The following is a 26,750-nucleotide window of genomic DNA, read 5'->3' on the forward strand; positions in this document are numbered from 1 at the left end:
GTCCCTTGGTGTGGGGAGCAATATCCTACACTGGTCATACTGCTGTGGTGATTGTCAGGGGAACTTTTAACAGTGCACGGTACATTCAAACCATCATCCAGCCCATCACATTACCATTTACGGACCAGCAAGGTGATGTGCTTTTCCAACAGGACGATACACGTTCACATGTATCCTGTGCCACCCAACATGCTCTTGAAGGTGTATGTCAACTACCCTGTCTAGCATGATCCCCAGATCTGTCCCCCATTGAACATGTTTGGGACCAGGTGAAACGTCATCTTGCGCTGTCTGCACGTCCGGCACGAACGCTGGCCCAAATGAGGCACCAGGTGGAAATTGCATGGCAGGCCATTCCGCAAGACTACATTCAGCGCCTCTACGATCGTCATCTTGGGAGAATTGCAGCTTGCATTGCTGCAAAAGGAGGGTATACACGGTGCTTGTGCTGGCATTGTCCACCTCTGTTGACTCTTACTCATTTGCAAATGGCTCCGTCTGTGTGATCGTGTGTTGTATACGTCCTCAAGAATGTGTCAATAAAATTTTGCCCTGCTGGGGGGACAAATTCATGATGTTTGTTTTTCATTTTCTAGTAATGTAGATACATGATCTCCTACCATTTAAGGTGGTTTTACAGTAGCAACTTGCACATTCATATGATAACACTGTATGCTGCAATTCATCATTTTTACGCTAGTGCTCTGTAATGCTCACTACCATGCTGTTTAAAGATTTTAACTCAACTTCAAGCTGATGTACTTTATTTGTAATAGACTGCTCTTTTTAATGATTAATAGATAATTCTGAGCAAATTTCCATGATGCTTTCACATTCCAGTTCATTACTACCACAAGTTGAGAAAATGTCAGATGCAAGGTTATTCTAAAAGGTCAGGTGGATGTAAACAAATGTTTCTCAAAAGACACGCCATACAGCAATTTAAACCAATTCTCAATATTTCCCAAACTTAACACAGAAATGTCAAAATATTCCTTTTGTGGCAGAAAAGACACAATAGTGCAGCTATTCACAGCACAAGTTATTAATAAAAATATGCACGAATGTACACATTTCATTACAAGCATTGAGTTATGCATGAAGTGTGATCAAAAAGTAATGGGAATTTTTTAATTTGGCCACTTTATACATTTGATTTTTATCTTGTTGGTACACATGTTACTGATGTATGTTTGCACGTTCAGCTGATTGAATATTTAGTTCATTGTTGACAGTCAAAAAGGTTATATGTGTTAAAGTGCTCGGCGAATTTTTACCTTTGAAAATGATTGATCAAAGAATTTGCATTAAATTTTTCTTGAAAAATGGAATAAAGTGCAGCACTGCATTCAAAATATTGATTGTGGTTTTTTGGCAAATAAATATGAGCAAGGCAAGACTTTACGAGTGGTATAAATGTTCTAAAGAGGGTCGAGAAGACGTTGAAGATGATGACCATGCTGGATGCCCCAACATATCAATTACTGACGACAATGTGGAAGAGTTAAATAAAATGGTTCTGGAAAATCGTTGAATCACTATCAGTGTGTTTGCTGATGATGTCAGCGTTTTTTGAGATCTTTTGCGTATCAGATGTATAGTTACAAAGCTTTTTTTTCTGAAACATCCAGAACTTCTAAAGAAGGCTAGAATGGGTGACGAAACATGAATACCCAGGTACGACATCGAAACAGAGGCCCAATTGTCCCAGTGGACACTGGCTGAAGAGACAAATCAAAAAAATTAAAGTTCAATTACATATGAAGGTTCTTCTCACTGTTTTTCTACCCTGGGATAGTGCATCATGAGTTCCTGCTGTATGGTCGTATGGTCAATAAGGAATTCTACCTGGATGTTACGTGCCATTTGTGTGAAGCAATTTGAAGAAAACTACCAGAATTGTGGCAAAACTACTCTTGGAAATTGCATTTTGATAATGCTCCCTCACGCCACAATGCTTGTTCATGATATTTTTGACAAAAAACAATACTGTTATGTTGCCTCAGCAACTGTATTCACCAGTTATGATCCACTGTGACTTCTTTCTATTCCCAAGGCTGAAGAGAACCATGAAACGACAATGTTTTGCTATCATTGATGAGATACAAACAGAAATCCTTAAGGAGCTTAACACCATAACGAAAACTGAGTTCCAGGAATGCTTTCAAGAGTGGAAAAAGTACTGGTATAAATTTGTTATATCTAATGAGAATTACTTCGATGAATAAATGAAGATCTTTTAAGAAAGACAAATTTTTATTACTTTTTGATCATGTCTCGTACACAAACAGAAGTCAGACCTAAAAATGACCATCGAAAATTCACTTTGCAGGAAATTCCACAATATAATACACACTAAATACATGATGAGAGATATTCAAAATATGAAAACAGAAAGAAAAGAATAAAAAAGACAATCAAAAAAACATGATTAAAAGACTGCGAGCAACCGGGTGGTGGGGGTAAGGAGGAGGCTGGGCTGGGAAGGGGGAGGGATAGCATGGTAGGAGTAGGGGAAGGAAAGTGCTGCTTGTGGGAGTGTATGGGGACAAGGTGGAGGGAGGCTATGGATATATTGCTGGGACAGTTCCCACCTGCACAATTCAGAAAAGCTGGTGATGGTAGAAAGGATACAAATGGCACAGGTTGTGAAGCAGTCATCTAAATCACAAATGTCATTTTAGGCAGCATGCTCAGCAACGGGATGGTCCAGCTTTTTTTTTGGTCACAGATTGTCAGTGGCCATTCATGGGGACAGACAGCTTGTTGGTTGTCATGCCCACGTAGAATGCAGCACAGTGGTTGCAGCTTAGCTTGTAGATCACGTGACTGGTTTCATGGTAGCCCTGGATGACTAAGAAGGAGGTTGTTGGTTTGGAGTCCATCAGGCATAGGGAAAGGTAATGTTAAGTAGCAGTTGGCCATGGCGTTAAGGATGTTAGTGTAAAGGGAGATGGCAGCAGTAGTGACGAGCAGGGCACCATGTGGCAAAGGAACAGGAACTGTGGAGAGTTAGTTGAGGAAATGGTTTGTATCTTTAATATAAGAGGATAGGTTGCAGGTAATAGGCCGAAGGTGTTGATCTACGAGAGCAGAGGTTCTCTCAGTGAGGGCACAGTAACCAGCCACAATGGGGTGTGTTAGGTGATTGTGGATTTTAGGAAGCATGTAAGAAGATAGGGGTGCAGGGAGTGGTAAGGATGAGGAGAGAGATGGTCTCCAGGGAGGGGTTCTCGGATGTGCCTAAGGATTTGAAGAAAGACTAGAGATTGTGCTGTATTTCTGGAATTGGGTCACTGTGGCAGGGTTTGTAGGTGGATGAACCTGACAGCTGGCGGAGTCCTTCTGTCAGATAATCCTTGTAGTTCAAAGCAACAGTGGTGTAGCCTTTGTCAGCTGATAGGATTACAAGGTCAGGATCAGTTTTTAGGTGGTAGATTGCAGTTTTTTCTGCAGATGTAAGGACGGTTTGCTTGTTAAGTGATTTGGGGAGTGATGCCAATGCAGGGTTTGAGTTTCAGAAATTCTGGATAGTTAACAGGGGGTGATTTAGCGGGCAGTGGGATTTGATCATGGTTGGACGGAGGACTGAACTGAGCCAGACAGGGCTAAACATTGGTCTTTGGTTGAGTCTGATTGGTAGGATTGGTTGTGAAAAGTGTGTTCCATATATAGACCGGGAGGAGGAGGAGAGAAGGTCTTTAATGAGACCAGCATGATTGAATTTAGGAGTGGGGCAAAGGTGAGGCCGTTAGAAAGCTGGTACCCCTCCCCCTCACTGGCCGAGACTCCTCCTTACCATCACCACCCAGTTGCCTCTTCTGTCATGCACTGCTGTGCACAATCTGGCTGCAGCTGCTAGAGACTTTGTCATTGTGCGTGCGTGCGTGTGTCCATGAGTGATGAGTAGCAACTATCCTTTTCACAATATTGTTGTTGTTGTGGTCTTCACTCCTGAGACTGGTTTGATGCAGCTCTCCATGCTACTCTATCCTGTGCAAGCTTCTTCATCTCCCAGTACCTACTGCAACCTACATCCTTCTGAATCTGCTTAGTGTATTGATCTCTTGGTCTCCCTTTACGATTTTTACCCTCCACGCTGCTCTCCAATGCTAAATTTGTGATCCCTTGATGCCTCAAAACATGTCCTACCAACCGATCCCTTCTTCTAGTCAAGTTGTGCCACAAACTTCTCTTCTCCCCAATCCTATTCAATACCTCCTCATTAGTTACGTGATCTACCCACCTTATCTTCAGCATTCTTCTGTAGCACCACATTTCGAAAGCTTCTACTCTCTTCTTGTCGAAACTATTTACCGTCCATGTTTCACTTCCATACATGGCTACACTCCATACAAATACTTTCAGAAATGACTTCCTGACACTTAAATCTATACTCGATGTTAACAAATTTCTCTTCTTCAGAAACGATTTCCTTGCCATTGCCAGTCTACATTTTATATCCTCTCTACTTCGACCATCATCAGTTATTTTACTCCCTAAATAGCAAAACTCCTTTACTAATTTAAGTGTCTCATTTCCTAATCTAATCCCCTCAGCATCACCCGATTTCATTTGACTACATTCCATTATCCTCGTTTTGCTTTTGTTGATGTTCATCTTATATCCTCCTTTCAAGACACTGTCCATTCCGTTCAACTGCTCTTCCAAGTCCTTTGCTGTCTCTGACAGAATTACAATGTCATCAGCGAACCTCAAAGTTTTTACTTCTTCTCCATGAATTTTAATACCTACTCCGAATTTTTCTTTTGTTTCCTTTACTGCTTGCTCAATATACAGATTGAATAACATCGGGGAGAGGCTACAACCCTGTCTCACTCCTTTCCCAACCACTGCTTCCCTTTCATGCCCCTCGACTCTTATAACTGCCATCTGGTTTCTGTACAAATTGTAAATAGCCTTTCGCTCCCTGTATTTTACCCCTGCCACCTTCAGAATTTGAAAGAGAGTATTCCAGTTAACATTGTCAAAAGCTTTCTCTAAGTCTACAAATGCTAGAAACGTAGGTTTGCCTTTTCTTAATCTTTCTTCTAAGATAAGTCGCAAGGTTAGTATTGCCTCACATGTTCCAACATTTCTACGGAATCCAAACTGATCTTCCCCGAGGTCCGCTTCTACCAGTTTTTCCATTCGTCTGTAAAGAATTTGCGTTAGTATTTTGCAGCTGTGACTTATTAAACTGATAGTTCGGTAATTTTCACATCTGTCAACACCTGATTTCTTTGGTATTGGAATTATTATATTCTTCTTGAAGTCTGTGGGTATTTCGCCTGTCTCATACATCTTGCTCACCAGATGATAGAGTTTTGTCATGACTGGCTCTCCCAAGGCCATCAGTAGTTCTAATGGAATGTTGTCTACTCCCGGGGCCTTGTTTCGACTCGGGTCTTTCAGTGCTCTGTCAAACTCTTCACGCAGTATCTTATCTCCCATTTCATCTTCATCTACATCCTCTTCCATTTCCATAATATTGTCCTCAAGTACATCGCCCTTGTATAAACCCTCTATATACTCCTTCCACCTTTCTGCCTTCCCTTCTTTGCTTAGAACTGGGTTGCCATCTGAGCTCTTGATATTCATACAAGTGGTTTTCTTCTCTCCAAAGGTCTCTTTAATTTTCCTGTAGGCAGTATCTATCTTACCCCTAGTGAGACAAGCGTCTACATCCTTACATTTGTCCTCTAGCCATCCCTGCTTAGCCATTTTGCACTTTCTGTCGATCTCATTTTTGAGACGTTTGTATTCCCTTTTTCCTGTTTCATTTACTGCATTTTTATATTTTCTCCTTTCATCAATTAAATTCAATATTTCTTCTGTTACCCAAGGATTTCTATTAGCCCTCGTCTTTTTACCTACTTGATCGTCTGCTGCCTTCACTACTTCATCCCTCAGAGCTACCCATTCTTCTTCTACTGTATTTCTTTCCCCCATTCCTGTCAATTGTTCCCTTATGCTCTCCCTGAAACTCTCTACAACCTCTGGTTCTTTCAGTTTATCCATGTCCCATCTCCTTAAATTCCCACCTTTTTGCAGTTTCTTCAGTTTCAATCTGCAGTTCATAACCAATAGATTGTGGTCAGAATCCACATCTGCCCCTGGAAATGTCTTACAATTCAATACCTGGTTCCTAAATCTCTGTCTTACCATTACATAATCTATCTGATACCTATTAGTATCTCCAGGATTCTTCCAGGTATACAACCTTCTTTTATGATTCTTGAACCAAGTGTTAGCTATGATTAAGTTATGCTCTGTGCAAAATTCTACAAGGCGGCTTCCTCTTTCGTTTCTTCCCCCCAATCCATATTCACCTACTATGTTTCCTTCTCTCCCTTTTCCTACTGACGAATTCCAGTCATCCATGGCTATTAAATTTTCGTCTCCCTTCACTACCTGAATAATTTCTTTTATCTCGTCATACATTTCATCAATTTCTTCATCATCTGCAGAGCTAGTTGGCATATAAACTTGTACTACTGTAGTAGGCATGGACTTTGTGTCTATCTTGGCCACAATAATGCGTTCACTATGCTGTTTGTAGTAGCTAACCTGCACTCCTATTTTTTTATTCATTATTAAACCTACTCCTGCATTACCCCTATTTGATTTTGTATTTATAACCCTGTAATCACCTGACCAAAAGTCTTGTCCCTCCTGCCACCGAACTTCACTAATTCCCACTATATCTAACTTTAACCTATCCATTTCCCTTTTTAAATTTTCTAACCTACCTGCCCGATTAAGGGATCTGACATTCCACGCTCCGATCCGTAGAATGCCAGTTTTCTTTCTCCTGATAACGACGTCCTCTTGAGTAGTCCCCGCCCGGAGATCCGAATGGGGGACTATTTTACCTCCGGAATATTTTACCCAAGAGGACGCCATCATCATTTAATCATACAGTAAAGCTGCATGTCCTCGGGAAAAATTACGGCTGTAGTTTCCCCTTGCTTTCAGCCGTTCGCAGTACCAGCACAGCAAGGCCGTTTTGGTTAATGTTACAAGGCCAGATCAGTCAATCATCCAGACTGTTGCCCCTGCAACTACTGAAAAGGCTGCTGCCCCTCTTCGGGAACCACATGTTTGTCTGGCCTCTCAACAGATACCCCTCCGTTGTGGTTGCACCTACGGTACGGCCATCTGTATCGCTGAGGCACGCAAGCCTCCCCACCAACGGCAAGGTCCATGGTTCATGGGGGAAGTTCACAATATTATTATTTCAATAAATATTATTATTTCAATAAAAGTGGTCTCTCTCCAGGATGCTTCCATTAAAATGCGACAATGGTTGATAATATACAAGTTACAGGAAAGTTAAAAGTTATTTGGTTAACACTAAGAAGCACTACTTTACTATCCAGCTCATAATGAACTTGTTATTAAAGGTTATGTAAGTGACCTAAAAATGTTGTAGTAAATGAGTTAAACCTTATTTATCCATTGAAGACATGAAGTCTGTAAATGAGTCGACAATCATGTGTGATACTTCATTTATAAAAATCAGTCTCGATCCCACATGTTATACAACTCATATACATGAGAGGAAGAAGACACTAAGTCGAGACAAGAAGTTTGTTGCTTGTCATAAAATGGTGCATTTTCTGATCTAATTGCAGAAGCTTTTGGAAAAGTTAAAGTTAGAATTGGATTTCAGACAAAAGGCATGATTGGTTCACCACAAAGTTGGCAATGACAAGAACAAATATTTGGAATCCAGAGACTAAAAGATCAGTTGCCAAAATTGTGCAAGGTTTTATATTGGTTGGACTGGGAGGAATTTAAAGACTCTCTTAAAGTTACAAATGTAAGGCCAAAATAAGAGTGCATTTGCTACTACTTGCATAAGCAAAAGCATTCAGCAGGAATTGTGCATGAAAATGTGGAAGTGTTAAATAGGGCTTTGAAACAACAGTATTATTGAATCTATTGGAGGAAATGGAGATCTGAGTCCTTAGAAAACAGATGGGGGTTATTGCTCAGTGAATAGCAAGTGCTTAACTTAAATGCCTATTTTGATGTATTCAGGAATTTACTAAAATGAACAGCACCGCCCAATTCTGCAAGCAATTTCACAGGAAAACGAAACAGTTCACACACTCTACTGTCAGGACTTTTATTAAATAACTATTGTTTCTTTTATCATTTTCACATAAAGCTGTGTTTCATTCACCTTGTCATCCTGTAACGTTTTCTGTTAATAGATTCCACTATATATTACTTTTTACAATTTTTATTCTGACTTTCACACAGTGGTGTTATTTATGTTGTCTTGATAATAGGTTTCTATTAATAAGTTATTACCTTTTACATGTTTTATTCAGATTTTAAGTATGGATTTTATTTTTGCATTTTGTATTTCAGTAAACACTGGATAGCTCTGAAAGGAATAACAAGTATATTATGAAAAGGGTAGATTGCTACTCACCACATAGAGGAGGCATGGAGTTGCAGTCAGACCATGCATACTCTTTTTTATACTATTGGATTTATGATACTAATTGCTTGTGTACTGCAGCCTTAGTGCCCTCTATTGACTGAGTTATGTTTGTATAAGTACAGGACACCCCCAGACCAGAACATCTTATGTTCCAATGTTTACAGATGATTGAACAATGACATTTGTATCTGAATACTTTTAATAGTACTTATGGCTGGTACATTTGGCTGCTAGCCGTGTTACCTTTTTATATATTCCCATGTTTTCTTTGCATTTAGCCTTATCATCAAATTACTGTTTTATCTATTTTTTTTTATTTAGAACATATTTGATGATGGCAGTTAAGCCAAAACCAGCAGTTTAAGTTGTATAACATATATGATGAAGACAAACATTTATAAATAAACCTTTATGAAAGGGTGTGAAATTGAGTCCAGAGGATGAACTGAAAAGTGATTTTACTGTGATCGCTTTTTAATGATACTGGTACAAATAATACTTATTTTCTGTTGCTGGATGTTTAACAGTTCCTCGCTAGTATTTGTAGTTACATAGATGAAAAATTCAAATATTGATTCAGAAATTCTTAAAATAACCATTATTATAATGTGTCCTTTAGTTGATGTCACTGTCTATCACCGGGGTTTCCATGGAGATCTCAATGAAACTTTCCTTGTGGGAAATGTAAGCCCTGAGGCCAAGAAACTGGTCAAAGTCACATCAGAGTGCCTTTTGCGTGCAATAAACATAGGTGAGTTTAAAATGAGTACAAATAACACTTTTGACACTTAAAAGTACTGGAGTTTTAGACATTACAATATCTTAGTATTATCTAGTCTAACAAATGTGAAAAAAATGTTATTGGGGTTGTAGTTTGCAAAATATTAATTTATCATGTAGTGAGTTTACAGCCACTTTTAATAAATAAATGGGAACAGTTAGAATGAATGTGAAAATGAAGCACCAGTGCTGATAATATTGACATCTATTCTTAGACAAATTCTAGCACTTTTTGGGGAAAAGATTATCTACATAACTTGCTTTAAGCAGTGTTGTTAGCAATTACGTCATAAGGTGCTGCTGTTTCATAAATTTCTGTGAAGAATAAGGACTGACATATCATAACTGCAATCATTTTAATGTAAATTGTTATTACTAGTGACCTGAAAATGTAGCAACAATTGCAAGCAAAATTTGCTTGGTGGGGAAGCTTTTCAGCTGGAATGTTTGCTTTTGTAAAAATATCTTTTTTCATCTTTGGGACCTATTTAAGCTTTCAACAAATGATTGTTTCTGTTGAGAAGCAACAGCATTTTCCCACCTGTGAACAGAGTGCTTCTATGATTTAAGGTGTTTCTCGACATTATTTTTATTTTCCAACCCACCTTGATACTCACAAAATATGCTGTATATTGATTTCAGTCTTTCTTGGGCATTCATAATCATTTGACTCATACTTGACAACACTTTGGATAGAACTGACAAGATATTCAGTGTAGAAGTATAACTGAAAATAACTCAATTTGCACATTAAGGGAAGATTTTTTGCATGATCGAAATATGCTCACAGGTTTTGATTCCAGTTGCTATAGCGTGAAGTGCAGATGTAATAAACTGGCAGTTAGCCATGAGTGTCAGCAAATTAGAATTTTGACTGCGCAAGGTGAGAGGAGCGATGCAGGGAAACAGTGTCTCCTCTTTGCTGGGCAGCCACTCTACTTCTGTGTTTCGTTTTTCTGCGAAAGCTGAAATGACTCGTGGTCATGGGGATAATTGATGCCTTCTGGTATTGTGAGGATCATAATCGAATTTTATAATGGACGAAATTTAATCTCTTCATTCCATACAAAATAAGAACAGAAAACAAGTAAAGCACAACACAAAGCCTTTGGTAACAGCCACCGTGCAATTACTTGCTGAAGTCGGTAGTGTCATAAATGAGGAAGACCAGGCCTGACCTCTACTGGTTTTTGATGCAAATACAGTTCGAACCACCTGCTGCATAATACTTTGACATTAAAAAAGTGGTCACATTATACCAAATTTTGAACTTTAGTTATAACACAAATGTAAGCATTCCCCCCCACTCTAAAATGTTTGGCCCCACAGTTGATTCCTACTTAATTATGCTTCATGTATCTTGTACAGACCATACAACTGTGCACAGTTGGCATAGGACCAGAGAATCAAACTCACTGATACATCATTGCATTTGTGTACTTTTTATTTTGCATACATGTTCTTGAACATGGGCTTTCAGGGTGTATACGCCCCGGGACAACCAGGAATTCCGAGAAAAACCCAGTAATTTTTTTTCATTTGGGAGAAAACCAGAAAAAACCTGGGAATTCTTTAGAATTATATATTTTTTTTATTGTTTTAGTTTTCAGTAAAATTTTTGTAGTTTTGTTTGGTAAGAAGTAATACTCTAACAAAGAGTTTTACTGTATCCAATTACTGCAGAAGAATACTGTAGCAGTGAAACATAAACAAGAGAAAAAACAAAATAAATGGAAGTTGCAAAAGAAATGTGCCATTTACAACAACAAAACACAGTGCATACGTAAGTGTCTTTGGACAGCAGAATGCGTCAAAGGCTTTAGGACGAAGACTATGCAATACTTCATAACAACAAACTGCTTCCTATGAGTGCGACATCACAACTATTTACATTACGTTTGTTTTAGCAGTTGCTAATGGGCTCATGCCTATGCACAGTTGATTCACATGTGAGCTGTACCTTCTCCCGCTTGTTGCTACTTGAAGTGGGGCTGTTAGCTGTATCAAAAGAAGCAGAAAACTGCAGATGCTACCCCGAAAAATTTTTCTTATGCACCCAAGCTTCTCCACGTGACCCATGTTTACGTTCGTGATTTTGCTGATTCTTCTTTGTTTAAAGCTCTCACGTCAAACGAAAATAAAATGGATTTCTGTGTCTGGGAGCTATCAAATGAATTAAAATACATTGTCATAATTACAGAAGGCTGAACTATGTTATGGTTTGCAGTTTTCTGCTTTTGTTTCCATGTTTCTGGCAGTCAAGCAAAAATCGCCATGCCAAAAAATGAAGTTATTTTTGTCACTTTGCTAAAGAAATTTGGCCTTCATTAACCTTTTCTGCAGAGGCAGTCAATTTATTTGAAATGGAGTGTTTCATTCCACACTATTGGCTAGTTTCAACTGTTCGCTCACCGAGCGAGGTGGCGCAGTGGTTAGACACTGGACTCGCATTCGGGAGGACGACGGTTCAATCCCGCGTCCGGCCATCCTGATTTAGGTTTTCCGTGATTTCCCTAAATCACTCCAGGCAAATGCCGGGATGGTTCTTCTCAAAGGGCACGGCCGACTTCCTTCCCATCCTTCCCTAATCCGATGAGACCGATGACCTCGCTGTCTGGTCTCCTTCCCCAAACAACCCAACCCCCCCCCCCCCCCCAACTGTTCGCTCAATTTCAAGTGCATGTCTGTGCCTGTGTATAAAAAATTAACCATTGAAAGGATTGATAAGTTTTGCAGTTCCAAGGGAAAGTATACTGTCACTTGATATGGAAAAAGTGTATGTTAACCTGGGAAATGTGTATTTTTAACTGGGAAACCCAGGAAAAGTCCAGAATTTTTTTTTCTTTGTCCACATATAAACCCTGTCTTTCCAAATTTGGCTTTTCCAGCTGATGTAAAAGACCAGTAACAGAAAATTGTTCACACTTCCAATATTTATATGCATAAAATAAAACTATTTGAAATTATTTGATAAAGTAATAATTCTCATTGAAATAGGGTTTATTGGGGAAGTTCACATTTTGAGGCAGAATTTGCATATTGCGAATTCGAATTTTTCAGTCTGTAGCTATCACTAAAATGAAGGTAAAAGCTTGGGAAACCTGCCCATAAACCAATGAGCAATTACGTGCCATATACACACACATTTGTCTATCCGTGTTGGAGAGAGAGATTGTTAATATTGTATCAGTTAACTGCAGCAATGTCCATAGTAAGGTCCCAGTAATAGTGTCACCTATTAACAGTAAAATTACCTACATAGCACTAGGAAAAGAAAGCTGGTTGAAACCTACTGGACTGATAGGCAAGATGCCAACAGTGATACCATATCTGTTGCTGTAGAGAACTTGATCATACACTCCTGGAAATGGAAAAAAGAACACATTGACACCGGTGTGTCAGACCCACCATACTTGCTCCGGACACTGCGAGAGGGCTGTACAAGCAATGATCACACGCACGGCACAGCGGACACACCAGGAACTGCGGTGTTGGCCGTCGAATGGCGCTAGCTGCGCAGCATTTGTGCACCGCCGCCGTCAGTGTCAGCCAGTTTGCCGTGGCATACAGAGCTCCATCGCAGTCTTTAACACTGGTAGCATGCCGCGACAGTGTGGACGTGAACCGTATGTGCAGTTGACGGACTTTGAGCGAGGGCGTATAGTGGGCATGCGGGAGGCCGGGTGGACGTACCGCCGAATTGCTCAACACGTGGGGCGTGAGGTCTCCACAGTACATAGATGTTGTCGCCAGTGGTCGGCGGAAGGTGCACGTGCCAGTCGACCTGGGACCAGACCGCAGCGACGCATGGATGCACGCCAAGACCGTAGGATCCTACGCAGTGCCGTAGGGGACCGCACCGCCACTTCCCAGCAAATTAGGGACACTGTTGCTCCTGGGGTATCGGCGAGGACCATTCGCAACCGTCTCCATGAAGCTGGGCTACGGTCCCGCACACCGTTAGGCCGTCTTCCGCTCACGCCCCAACATCGTGCAGCCCGCCTCCAGTGGTGTCGCGACAGGCGTGAATTGAGGCACGAATGGAGACGTGTCGTCTTCAGCGATGAGAGTCGCTTCTGCCTTGGTGCCAATGATGGTCGTATGCGTGTTTGGCGCCGTGCAGGTGAGCGCCACAATCAGGACTGCATACGACCAAGGCACACAGGGCCAACACCCGGCATCATGGTGTGGGGAGCGATCTCCTACACTGGCCGTACACCACTGGTGATCGTCGAGGGGACACTGAATAGTGCACGGTACATCCAAACCGTCATCGAACCCATCGTTCTACCATTCCTAGACCGGCAAGGGAACTTGCTGTTCCAACAGGACAATGCACGTCCGCATGTATCCCGTGCCACCCAACGTGCTCTAGAAGGTGTAAGTCAACTACCCTGGCCAGCAAGATCTCCGGATCTGTCCCCCATTGAGCATGTTTGGGACTGGATGAAGCGTCGTCTCACGCGGTCTGCACGTCCAGCACGAACGCTGGTCCAACTGAGGCGCCAGGTGGAAATGGCATGGCAAGCCGTTCCACAGGACTACATCCAGCATCTCTACGATCGTCTCCATGGGAGAATAGCAGCCTGCATTGCTGCGAAAGGTGGATATACACTGTACTAGTGCCGACATTGTGCATGCTCTGTTGCCTGTGTCTATGTGCCTGTGGTTCTGTCAGTGTGATCATGTGATGTATCTGACCCCAGGAATGTGTCAATAAAGTTTCCCCTTCCTGGGACAATGAATTCGCGGTGTTCTTATTTCAATTTCCAGGAGTGTATTTAGTGATGTTAACACATATTTCAGATGCCAAATAATTTTATAGAAGAAAAGAATCAAGAGTTGATGAAACATTGTAATTGGGTGCTTTTATAGAAAACCTATTTCAGTGAAGAATAGGAGAATGTCGCTTATAAATTTCCTGATCATACTCCAGTAACAGATATGGTTTCAGCGTACCAGCAATGGTCTGGGACACTCGCCTGACTAGAACAGGTGGCATAAACAGGGATTCATATGATGTTATACTAAATCTATTATCAGAAAGATACCTTGAATGTAGAAAACTGGCTTATAATGAGAGAACTGGCTCACTAAAGATTACATCTTAAGCTGTGGTCACCGTGGCACCCTAAATAGTTGCTCGAGGTCACCCTTACAGAATCAGCTGACAACTTGTTCACAGTGCAAACGGTTTTTACCAGTTTTTGGCACAATGAACACCATGGCTGCACTGTAGATTTTGCTATTAAATCGATCTTGAATTTATGTAAATGAGTCACATCTGTTTTGAAAAAAATATGGCGATTATTGGAATACTCAGAAAAATTTTACTAATGAATGAGATAAAAAGAGAAATGTTCTATTAGAAATTCTCTTCACAAATTCAAATAAATTCAGCAAACTAGGCAAATGCCAGCTAACCTGCAAAAGGAGTTACATTCAGCATGTACGAGGGTGGTTTGAAAAGTTCTCAGAACAGAATAGAAAAAAGTACATAAATCACTGAAACTTTTTTATTTTTCAATGTAGTCTCCTTGTAGATTCCTGCACTTGGTCCAATGATGTTCCAGTGCCTTGATCCCATCTCGAAAAGTAGTTACCTCCAGGATTGCAAAATAGTTGTCAACTCTTGTTATCAATTCTTTGTTTGAAGTGAATCTTTGCCCAGCAAGAAAAATCTTCAGTTTTGGGAAGAGATGGAAGTCTGACGAAGCCATATCAGGTGAATAAGGCGGGTGTGGCAACAGTTTCATACCTTAGTTTGTGTAATTTTGCCATGGCGATGGCTCGTGTGTGATCCAGTGTCAAGAGTTGTGGCACCCATCTTGCAGATTTTTTTCCCCCCATTTCTGATTATTCAGTTAAAATGTGATGTACCTTTTCAGATGACGTCTGGCAAGCATCAGCAATTTCAAACACTTTCAATCGGCGATCCTCTGTGACCATTTTGTGCACTTTTGCAGTGATTTCTGGAGTAGTGACACATCTTGGCCAAGCACTGTGCAGATCATCATCCAAGCTCTCCCAAGCAAATTTAAATTCAATTGTCCACTTGGCAACAGTTGAATATGAAGGAACAGAGTCCCTCAGGGTATTTTGGAAATTGGCATGAATGTCCTTTTGCTTTCATACCTTTCGTTACAAAGTACTTAAACACTGTTCGAATCTCAGCTTTTTTTCCATCTTCTCAAATCACTACGCGGGAACAACAGAGCCACATCACCGTCACAGCTCTCTACCAAGAATACATGTTTGCAGGCAACAGTCTAATGAGTGTCATGTAAACAACTCATTGCACTAGTGCTGACCTCTTGTGGTGATTAAGAGAACTTTCTCAAACCACCCTCATATGTGAAAGAAACATAAATTTTAGAATAAGATGCTCTGGACATCTAAAACCCTGCAAAGTGGAAGCACATACTCCACATTTGCAAACCACCTCATATAACAGAATCACTGCCTTACTGAGATAGAAATATCAGTAAACGGGAATAACAATTTGTAGACAGCTAATGCTGATCAGTCACAGATTTTTTTAATTTTTTTTAAATTTAGAGACAGTAACCTTAAGTATCAAAATTTGACACACTTTACCTTTCTCACTTGAACATATAATTTTTTGAGGTTATAATGTAGGCCTAAAATTTCGAATACAGATTTTGATTGTATTGCAGGTGACATGCTCCATTAAGTATAGACATGAAGCTGAAATGGCTAGACAGCCACAGAACATGCATAATGTAATAAAAGGTAACATTCAATGAATTATTATTAAATTTTTAAGTTGTTCCAAACGTGTGCTTTATGATAAAGTAGCTATTTCAGACCATAGATTCCAACACACATCCCTGATACGATATTCCTCATGCTTGGGATGCCAGAAACTGCTCCTTTCTTTTATTAAACTTATAAGCTCCTTACAGTGTAAGTTTTGCATTAAGAATGTTGGTAGATTCGACTGAAGAAAACAAATTTACATGAATCATAACAAGTCTGTCTGTTCAGGTTTGAGGTTGGTTGCCCTGAGGCTGTGCTCATATTGGCATACGGTTCTGAAAAGAATACTTGTCTTTGGCCAGTGTCAGTCAGCTGCAGAATCTCCCAATGTTGGGGCCACTGCAACTGCAGACTTGTATCCTGAAGACATAGATCTGAAGTTTTCAATTCAGTTAACATAATGGAGGACAGAATAAGTGGCTTTAGGGCTGTTGCAGTATCAGTTATTGTGGGTCTTAAATGAAATGGTAAGAAAGATAGAATACTATTTTTTGATTGGAAGTGAACCAAGAAACAGATTGCGGATCATTATTCATCTCTGGGCCTAAAAATTACTATACGATCAAATTTAAGGGATTTTTCCACACACTTTATGCACATATGTGGTGGCAAGGGATACTCACCATTGCACCCCCCCTCAGACTTAGTGGTAAGTTGGCCCATTGGATAGTTCATCAAAACACAGATGAAGCACAAAAACAGGAAGGTGTACTGAACTGTGGAAAAAAGAAGGAAAATAGAAACAGTGAATGGCCAAATTTAATATGTGTAATAGCGAGCTACGTTAATTCATCATGATGTTGGACTGCAACATGAGAGATCCTGGTTAAAATCTCACCTGGTCAAAAATTTGTCCAGCGATTGATGTATCTGTTCAGTGTATTCAAATTTATGTACGTGTCATGGCGTAATGTTAGTTTGCAGCAGTGGCATGTAATGAAGGGACCTAAAGATGTACTTACCTCCTATTTGTTCTACCCAGGTACTACATTTTGTGTGTCTTGCATTCCGTTTTGGAAGATTTAACTCTTGAATTCCTTCGTTCTAGCATAGTTCACACCCAGAATCCGAGTTTCACTCTGGAGTGGAGTGTGCGCTGATATGAAACTTTCTGGAAGATTAAAACTGTGTGCCGGACCGAGACTCGAACTCGGGACCTTTGCCTTTCACGGGCAAGTGATCTACCATCTGAGCTACCCAGGCAAGACTCACGACCCATCCTCACAGCTTCAATTCTGCCAGTATCTCATCTCCTACCTTCCAATCTTCACAGAAACTCTTCTGCAAACCTAACAGAACTAGCCCTCCTGGAAGAAAGAATGTTGCGGAGACATAGCTTAGCCACAGCCTGGGGGATGTTTCCAGAATGAGATTTTCACTCTGCAGCGGAGTGTGTGCTGATATGGTAGAGCACTTGCCCGCAAAAGGCAAAGGTCCCGAGTTCGAGTCTCGGTCCAGCACACAGTTTTAATCTGCCAGGAAGTTTCATAGTTCACACCTGTTTATGTTGTTTTCATTTCTGTGAGAGGTCTATACGGCATCTCGCCTGCTTTCACTATTCATCAATTTAACTTGCGGCGGTAATATATTCTTATCGCATGACTCTTACTCTGTGATGAATAGTGAGAGCAGGCAAGATGCAACATAGACCTCTCACAGAAATGGAAACAACAAATAAACGGGTGTGAACTACGTTACAGAGAAGGAATTCAAGAGTAAAAACTTCCAAAACGGAATGTAAGAGGCATAACGTGCTGCCTGTGTGTAATAAATAAGAGGTATGTACGTCTAGAGCCCCCTTTGTTAAATGTCGCTGTTGCAAACTGACATTACGCCACAACAAATACACAAACTAGAATATAGTAAACAGACATGTCAATCACCAGACAGAAGGTTCTTAATTTTGTGAAGAAAAAATTAAACCAGGTGACATGTGGAACCGGACCTTCCATGTAGCAGACACCATGACTACACAGCCACGACGTACTAATGTTGCTCGATATTGCACATGTTAAATGTGGACCATTCACTGTTTGTAATTCCTGCTCCATGTGTCCATTCTACAAACGTCTCATTGACATAATGATACCATCTGGCTGGTCTCTTACTGGCGGTCTGCAATGCCTGTTGTTCAGAAGTCTCCATAAACAAGTTATCCACAGCAGGACTAAGAGGAATGCCCATAGCCGCCCCGTCAATCTGTTCATAAGTCACTATTGTATTGAAAGTATGTTGTGGTGAGGCAGTGTCGGAATAATGCCACAATATCGGTAGGGAAAATATCCACTATGCATAATATAGCTTTGTTTACTGGAACCATGGTACATAATGACTCAGTATCAAAACTGACGAGGATATAATCCGGCCACACGCTCATTTCCTTTAACTTGTCAATGAAATGAACTGAATTTTTAATATGACTATCCGTCCTACCAACATAAGGTTGCAGCAATGAGGCAAGGTGTCTAGCTATGTGTTGGTCCGCCAGTAGCACTGACAATTGGCCTCAACGGAACCTCAGGTTTATGCCCTTTGTGTAATCCATAAAGTCTAGGTGGGTATGCTTCAGTTTTGCAAAGCAGCTTCTTATCATCGGAGGCAAATTAAGACGCTTTCACCAGTCAATTGGTCATCTTAAAATAGTCATAGTCTGATCCTTCTGGAGGTTCAGTTGAGGACAATTCTCGAACTGTTAGTAACCTGTCTGATAAAGATTTGTCAAAAGTTGAAATTTCTGTACTAGTGAAAGGAGGCAAGTTTGCTGTGACGCCCCAAAACGTACCCACAGAGGATATTGTAGCAAATATTGAGGCAGGTATCAGTCAGCTTCCACAGCAGTCTGCTGACATAATTAGGATGGAAACGGCTAGGATTTTACATACATATAAGCCACGTAACAGTAATTTGCCGCAGGCCCAAAGGAAGGCACTGAGGGACATAAATGCAAATAAAAACATTATTGTTCTAAATGCAGATAAGGGTAATGCCACCGTCGTATTGAACAGTGAGGACTATCATGGAAAGATCAATGATATTTTGGTTCACTCTAATTACAAAAAACTCCAGTAAGAGACCAGCCAGATGGTATCGCTGTGTCGATGAGACGTTCATAATATGGACACACGGAGCAGAGGAGTTGGATGCCTTTGTGACACATTTAAACAGCATTAATCCGAAAATCCAATGTACTATGGAGATGAAGAGTAATGGGCAATTGAATTTCCTGGATGTGTCTGTGAGTAAACGACGGGATGGAATGTTGGGCCATAAGGTGTATAGAAAGGCCACACATACTGATTGTATCTGCATAAAGATTCAAACCACCGCCCTAGATTAAAAAGAGGTGTAATGAAGACCTTGGTAGACAGGGCGTACAAAATTTGTGAACCTGTTTATTTAAAAGATGACGTTGAATATCTACGGTCAATTTTCGTGAAGAGTGGCTATTCTAGCAAAGGTATACATTGAGCACTTAACTCTAGGCAGAGAATCAGGAGCAATGATGAACAACAGTTGCCCAGGGGCAAGGTTTTTCTTCCATTCATCAGTAAGGTTACAGATTGCATTGGGAAAGTTTTAAGCAAGTATGAGGTGGAAACTATTTTCAGACCCACCACGAAAATAAAAGAATATTTAAGATCGGCAAAAGATGCACGATACCCTTTAGCTACACCGGGGGTATATAAAATTCCTTGTAGTTGTGGATAGATTTACATCAGTACCACAAAGACAAGTGTGAACACCTGTCTTGTTGAACATAAGAGGAATTGCCGCCTGGGTCACACTGATAAATCGGTCGCAGCGGAACATGTTTACCAGAAAGGTGATCATGAAATAAAATTCAGTGAGACGAGCGTCATATCTAAAATCTTGAATTATTATGCACACATACAGAAAGGCTTTCAAGATTGATAAACACTGTAATAATTTTAACAGGAAAATGAAGGTGTTACACTGGATAAAATTTGGATGTCAGTGTTGCACCGCAAGCGTGACGATTGATTACTCTCAATCGAGAATGTTGGCATTACCATAGACAGTCTCACAGCCGACACCACGAGATGGAAAGTGGCGCCCTCTGTAGTGCCTATATATTCGGTACTTCCTCGAGTTCTCTTCGCAGTTCGCCGGTTTACCTCAGAGGATGTCTCGCACCTCGGAGATGAAACATCAGGGGAGATTTTATACATCAACCATTGCCTATCAGCCCGGAAGTTTTAAGTGAAGACAATACCGGCCGTGAAAGCCTACATTATATGCATTTGTTGAGTTTCAGATAGACATAATCCCAGAGTCAATGATCATCAAACAGAACAACATTGCCAATAATTTCTTTTGTGTGATGTGTAAGAATGATCAACTAAAGGAAACAGATGAGCTTTCTTTGCATTTCAGAAATTTTATTTTTTAGTTTCATTCTAACATCATCTCGAATACAGTTTCCAAGTGAGGTGACACAGTGGTTAGCGCACTAGACTTGTCTTTGGGAGGACAACAGTTCAAATCTGCATCTGGCATACCAGATTTAGATTTTTCACAATTTCCATCAATCCTTATAGGTAAAACCTGAGATAGATTGTTTGAAAGGGCACTGCCAATTTCTTACCCCTCCTTGAAGCAGTCTGCACTAGTGCACTGTAGCTAATGACCTCAATTTTGATGAGACATTAAATCCTGATTTTCCTTCCTTCCATTCAAATACAGTTAAATTATCTGACAGATATGTCTCATAAAGACCTCTTACACTTTCTTCTTTAAGAATTTGTCTGCACAAGCTCTAACTAGCTGTTGCTGAACTGCTTGTGCATACTCAGAAAAGATTGTTGCTGGACACCGCTGGGAATAGGACCAAACTGTATGCCCTGTACAAATGGCAGGTCCATGGCCATGTATTAAACTGTCACGATTCATGTAAAAAGCCATTTTCCAGGTCAAAATCGATGTTACAGCGGAGGATTACTTAAGATAACTCTAGTAGGCAGTTGTATTCATGCATAAGTACTCTTAATTGCCAACAATCTTTTGAAATTGGTCATTATTGGATATTTTACATTACCAGAAACTGAGAAATGATTACCGTATTCATAAATATATGCAGAACGTGGTACTGTTGGGCATTTTTACCACTGAAGTAGTTTGGATGGACAGCTTACTTCAAAATAGTATTCATTATTCAGCTTCATGTTTTGAGGTGAAAATTGCATTTCTATTCACATTTATCATAAGAACACTTCTCCATGTGCCAGATTATAGTTTTGAGTCATAGGATTCCCATTTTTTCAATATACCGTTTGCCAGTCGTGTATTCAACTGATTACGGATGTAGTTGCAATTACACGGTTCTCTTTTACCTGTTCTTGTGTAAATCACTCCTGACACACAGTTATAAGTGTTTTTTAAATACTAATGAAATCGGTCTCTTGAATGGTGCAATATCTGTTGCTAGCTAGAATTACAAGAATTATATGTGCTTACTTTTCTCTTGTTGACAGTTCAGCCAGGTGAGAAATATCGCGAAGTAGGAAATGTGATCCAGAAACATGCCCAAGCCCATGGCTTCTCAGTAGTTCGCAGCTACTGTGGCCATGGAATACATAAGCTCTTCCATACTGCTCCCAGTATTCCTCATTATGCAAGTAAGTTCTGCATCTATAACTTAGTGTAGTTTTAAATTGTCATAGTAAGCATAAAGAAAAAAATCAGAAGGTAGATCATTAGAATTTATTGAAGATTATTCATTTCATTTCTGTGTCTGGTGAACATTTACAGAATGCAGCCATTCCGATGGCCTTGTTATTTGCTTCAATCAGTTCTGTGTTGTGCAAGGTCATCTCAGTTGAAGGCATGTGAGCAAGTGGCCTGGATTTTGCGTTGTTCTACATTCACGAGATACAGCGTCATCAGCTGGAAGGATACCCCATTTTTGCATGTTTGTCTTGTAATTTGGGATGCCCATCGTAAGACGATTGAGTGATCTCCAAAGAGGGTAGGGAAGATTGTTTCCTGGAGTTGTCCTTCCTTTTTCAGGGATATCTAGCAGTAGCAGCTTGCTTTTCCATTTGGTGATGTGGTTAGACTCGGGCATTCCTTCCAGTGGCTGAGTCCTAGTGGTGAAGCTCTTCCTTGATTTCAGTCAACAGGCTACAGCTTAATCGTCATGCAGTGGATGAGAGAGATAATTGACCTGCTTCACCCTCTCTGCATCAGCAGCCCTTCTGACAGTGGGTGGAGCTATTCGAACAGTCAAGTAGAATTTGTCCACAGGAATTGGCTTCATACATCCTGACAAGATTCGGACAGTCAAATTGACTGCAGTGTTAACATGCTTGGTGTGAGTGTATGCACTCCACACAGGTGAGGCATACTCTGCAGCTGACACACAGAGCGTTAGTAGAAGTTCTCAAGATGTGAAGACTAGCTTCCCTGGGATGGCTGTAAGCTTCCTCAAAATGCTTTTCCTTACACTCACCTTCAGCCTGGTGTTCTGGCAGTGTTTCTTGAGGGATACTGTATGATCAAGAGTCACACACAGGTATATAGGTGTTGGACAATGTCTGTTGTTTTTCCTGCCATGTGACATCTAATTCATGCTGAGCTTCTCTATTCTTTAAGGTTAAGGAGATATATTGGATGAAATTAAACATGCAGTTCAGTATCTTATAAAATGAAGACTACACATAGACAAAGGGACACTTATTTAACAAAAGGACTTACAAAAATAGCAAAAGAGGATGTTACTATGAAGAAGGCAGAAGAAGGCATCTAAAGTGATACGAGGTAACTATTAGAGAAAAACAGTTTCTCAAGCAAATGATAATAGGAACATGAGATAACATGCTGAAATAGCCAAAATCTATGGAAGTGTCTCAAAAGATGTGAAAAGACACTATGAGAATTTTGTAACAAGCGATTGAAAATATTTTATTAAGAAAATAGAGCAGAGATGTATGCTGGGTAGACTACAGATGGTACAGTAACTAGCAACAAAGATAAATTTTTCAAATGTTTAAAAGAGATTTCTGTAAATGTTTGTATACTCAAAGAAATTTACCCGAAACGTAGTTATTAACAAAAAAAGACATACTAGAAATAATGCTATATGAGATGTATGAAATATCAAAGACATGAAGAAAGGAAAGATGCCAGGATGATTAAAGCTGGAGGCAAAGTAATCGAAAACCTGCTTTCAAAGTTGTGTAAAGAATGCAATTGAAGACCAAAAGTCTCAAACTGGAACAATGCTGTTATTGTTCTACTTAACACAAAAGGAGACAAAAATAAAATATAAGCATTATCAGCCTTCTCTTTGTAATGTGCTAGATTTCATCTAAACTAGTTGCAACCGCATAGAAAATGCATTAGATTTTAATCAAGCAAAGGAACCTGCTGATCTTAGAAATAAATATAGTGCAGTGAACCATTTGTTACCTGTACACTGAATTGTAGAACAATGCAATGTATATGATTTATGCCGCTCTTATCTGGGATCTGTAGATTTTGTGGAAGGCTTTTTTTCTAAGTTTCAACAAAATCTGTGCTAACATTCTTTGAGAATCAAAGTATTGATTTAGCTATATTAATAAAGTGAAACATACAGGTGTTGATCCTACAGCTTCAATAGGACTTCACTAAGATAGTGGAAAATTCAGATTTGAAATAAGTCGTGGGAGGAGATTCTGTATGATCAAAGTGATTTTCAGCAACAGTAGAGAAAGGGTTTTAGATTCCTAAAGTGAAACAAAGAAGGTGTAAGTGTTACCTGTACCATATTTATCTTGTATAGGACATGGCACCATTTGCTTCTAATTCATATATAATTGGAGGAAATTAAAAGCTATATTGATAGTAAGGATGTAAATCAATTGTTTTGTTGTTGGTGGTGGTGGTGGTGGTGGTGGTGGTGGTTTCTCAGACTTAAGTCTAGAGACTAGTAGCTCTCCACATAGATACATCCTGTGCAAGTCTCCTCATCTTCACAGAATCACTACAAACTACATTAAAGTCAAGCCTTGGTCCCCCCCTCAGAAGGTAGGTATGTGTGTGTGTGTGTGTGTGTGTGTGTGTGTGTGTGTGTGTGTGATTTAGTTCATTCCTCCTTGCAGTTGCAGGTGCCAAAGGGCTGTTGGAGGCAAGCATTTTCATTCGGTGCATTGAAACCTGGGCCCTCTGCACCATGTAAAAGTCCAGTATATCCTCCCAGCAATCCACTAATTTAGTAAATCCTTATTTCCTGGTGATGGCAGTGTTAAGAAGAGTTCTTATTTTGTTCATGATAATGTACTCCTAATTTTCTACATACCAAATGCGGCTCTGAACTGTTAATCAATCAAATCTAAGATTTGTCTGAAGTTGACTACACTCCCCTGTAATTGGTCTTGGACAAGATGTTCAGGGCACCACACCAATCTTATATGGTGTTCTATGTGTGTTAGTGGAATCCACCACACACTCTTCTCTATATGTGGTTAAACATTATGCCATAGTCACAAAATGGTCCTCAAGGAACTGTTGGTATCTGAAGCACTATCAAAGTTTAAAGCAATTTACACATAACTAGAAAACATATTTTTACAGCTATGATATCTCACTTTTTGCAACGCCAGTTGCATATGTAATAATGGTGACACTTTGATCTGTTACAATCAAAGATTTATCCTTTGATGGCTGTATCCTTCATGATACATTGTAACTACCCTCCAAGCTGATTATTCGCAGTATGCATTGAACCAGCATTAAAACTCCTTACATCTTCCTTAGACTGTGTCTCGAGGTTGGAACTTACGGACTGGCTGCTAAAAATCCTCTGTAATAAATGATCTCCAGTAGTACTGTTACAAGTACTACTTAATAAGAGTACATTTCAGTGGTGTCCACAAACAACTTAGTGCTGACAAATTTTGTAGCACAGTAAAGAATATGGATATCTTGTTCCTTAGCAAATGCCAAGTAGTATGAGTAGCTTCGTGTAAGGTTCTATATACTTAACTGACCTGTGATTTTGTTTGTTGCAGAGAACAAGGCAGTAGGAGTCATGAAACCAGGCCACTGTTTCACTATAGAGCCCATGATTTCTCAAGGTGAGGAGACACTGTTGTATTCTTAACCCCCCCCCCCCCCTCTCTCTCTCTCTCTCTCTCTCTCTCTCTCTCTCTCTCTCTCTCTCTCTCTCTCTCATGGGGGGGGGGGGGGGGATTGAGTGTTCATATACTACAGTGAGACCACCATAAAAACAAATGTGTTTATAAAAATCTTTTTGTTTTGCAGGAAGTTGGAGGGATGAAATGTGGCCTGATAAGTGGACTGCGGTCACTGTTGATGGAATGTTGTCTGCACAGTTTGAGCATACGTTACTTGTTACCGAAAATGGTTGCGAGGTATTAACACAACGCCGTGAGAGAAATGGCCAGTTTCATTTTATGGACTCTGCATCTTAACATTGGCTGTATATTATGAAACTTAAATATAATATTTGCCTGGGAAATGTAATTAAATTATTGAATATGCTAAATAAATCTGAGAAGTCTGAACAGGATAGGAAGAAAGAGAAGCTGTCATGTTGATGAGTAAAAAGTTGTTTCAGATACGAAACTATTATTGTGGATTTATTTTTAATAATTGTTTACTGGCTCATATTGCATTTTTCTTGTGTTTCTGTGATGATTTGAGATGTTTGTTAAATTGTAGTATGTTACACGGTTTGATCAATTGCTTATTGTGAAGAATTTTAATTATAGAAGGTATTTTTTTTATATTTCCAGTCAAATACATAACCTCTATCCTGTGGTAAAGTATAGGACAGTCATTTAATTTTAGCACCCATTCCACTTGTAAATATTATTACACCTGCTACTTTCTGTGTCATCTGAAATATTTTTTTGATAAATTTCTGGTATGAAAGAGGCATCATCTGCTTACTAATTTGCTCTCAAGTTAAACCAGGCTCCCATGTGAAGGAACAGTGACCCCACAGTAAGTGGCATGATGGCTGATATGACAATCAAATAAATTTATAAGTGAATTAATTTCAAATTTGAGTGCTTGCAGATCTGTGACTCAAACTCTATTAAAAATCAGATGTTCTTATCAAGATACAGTCCTGACTTGAGTGAAACTAGAAATGAGACTTTGATATTTGACATCCAACAATTACCTGTCATCTTTCCAATAATTATACCAACCTCTCAAAAGTACAATTTCAGGTTCCTTGTGTGATGCTGGCCCTTGAAGGCTCAATTAAGAGCTAATATTTTCACACCTGCACCCCATAATAGTTAGAGAAAACAAATATTAAAGCTTTTCTATACCTAAGTGTGAAATTGTGCTATCTGCAAGTGCATTAAAAGACACTGTAATTTAGTTGGTGATTGGATACTCGTGTTCCTTTACTAAAAAATACAGTGAAGTTGAAATTCTGCTGCCACCAGAAACCTTGTTACTTTTATTCTCAAATTCGCTGAAAAGGTGTTAAGTGCATTTATATTGGCAGTACCAGAATCAGAATATACTCTCATTATTGCATTAATTTTCATCATTTGTAGAATTAAGTGAGCTGCTGTGGAACTACAAATCACCTTTCACTAATAACTCAAAGATTGCTGCTTATTCACATACAGATCTGATGCATGCATCAGATAATAAAGTATTGTATGCTTTCAATGCATAAATGTATCATTTTGTACCATTAATTGAAATGGCAAAACTCCTTAGCTAGCAGCAACCTTGAATGTAGGTA

At 39.8% G+C, this 26,750-nt stretch overlaps 1 protein-coding gene across 1 annotated transcript in view; it reads left to right on the top strand.

Moving 5' to 3' along the window:
* LOC126263116 (methionine aminopeptidase 1) overlaps positions 1 to 25,806 on the top strand; it is a 127,708-nt gene extending 101,902 nt beyond the window's left edge. The window contains exons 6-9 of the mRNA XM_049960129.1: positions 9,078 to 9,209; positions 21,511 to 21,654; positions 25,030 to 25,095; positions 25,283 to 25,806. Of these exons, the coding sequence (XP_049816086.1) occupies positions 9,078 to 9,209; positions 21,511 to 21,654; positions 25,030 to 25,095; positions 25,283 to 25,452 (512 nt within the window). The 3' untranslated portion in view covers positions 25,453 to 25,806. The remainder of the gene's footprint in view (positions 1 to 9,077; positions 9,210 to 21,510; positions 21,655 to 25,029; positions 25,096 to 25,282) is intronic.
* The last annotated feature ends 944 nt before the right edge of the window (positions 25,807 to 26,750 follow it).

This window comes from Schistocerca nitens, chromosome 1 (genome assembly GCF_023898315.1).
Source record: "Schistocerca nitens isolate TAMUIC-IGC-003100 chromosome 1, iqSchNite1.1, whole genome shotgun sequence".
NCBI classification, from domain to species: Eukaryota; Metazoa; Arthropoda; class Insecta; order Orthoptera; family Acrididae; genus Schistocerca; species Schistocerca nitens.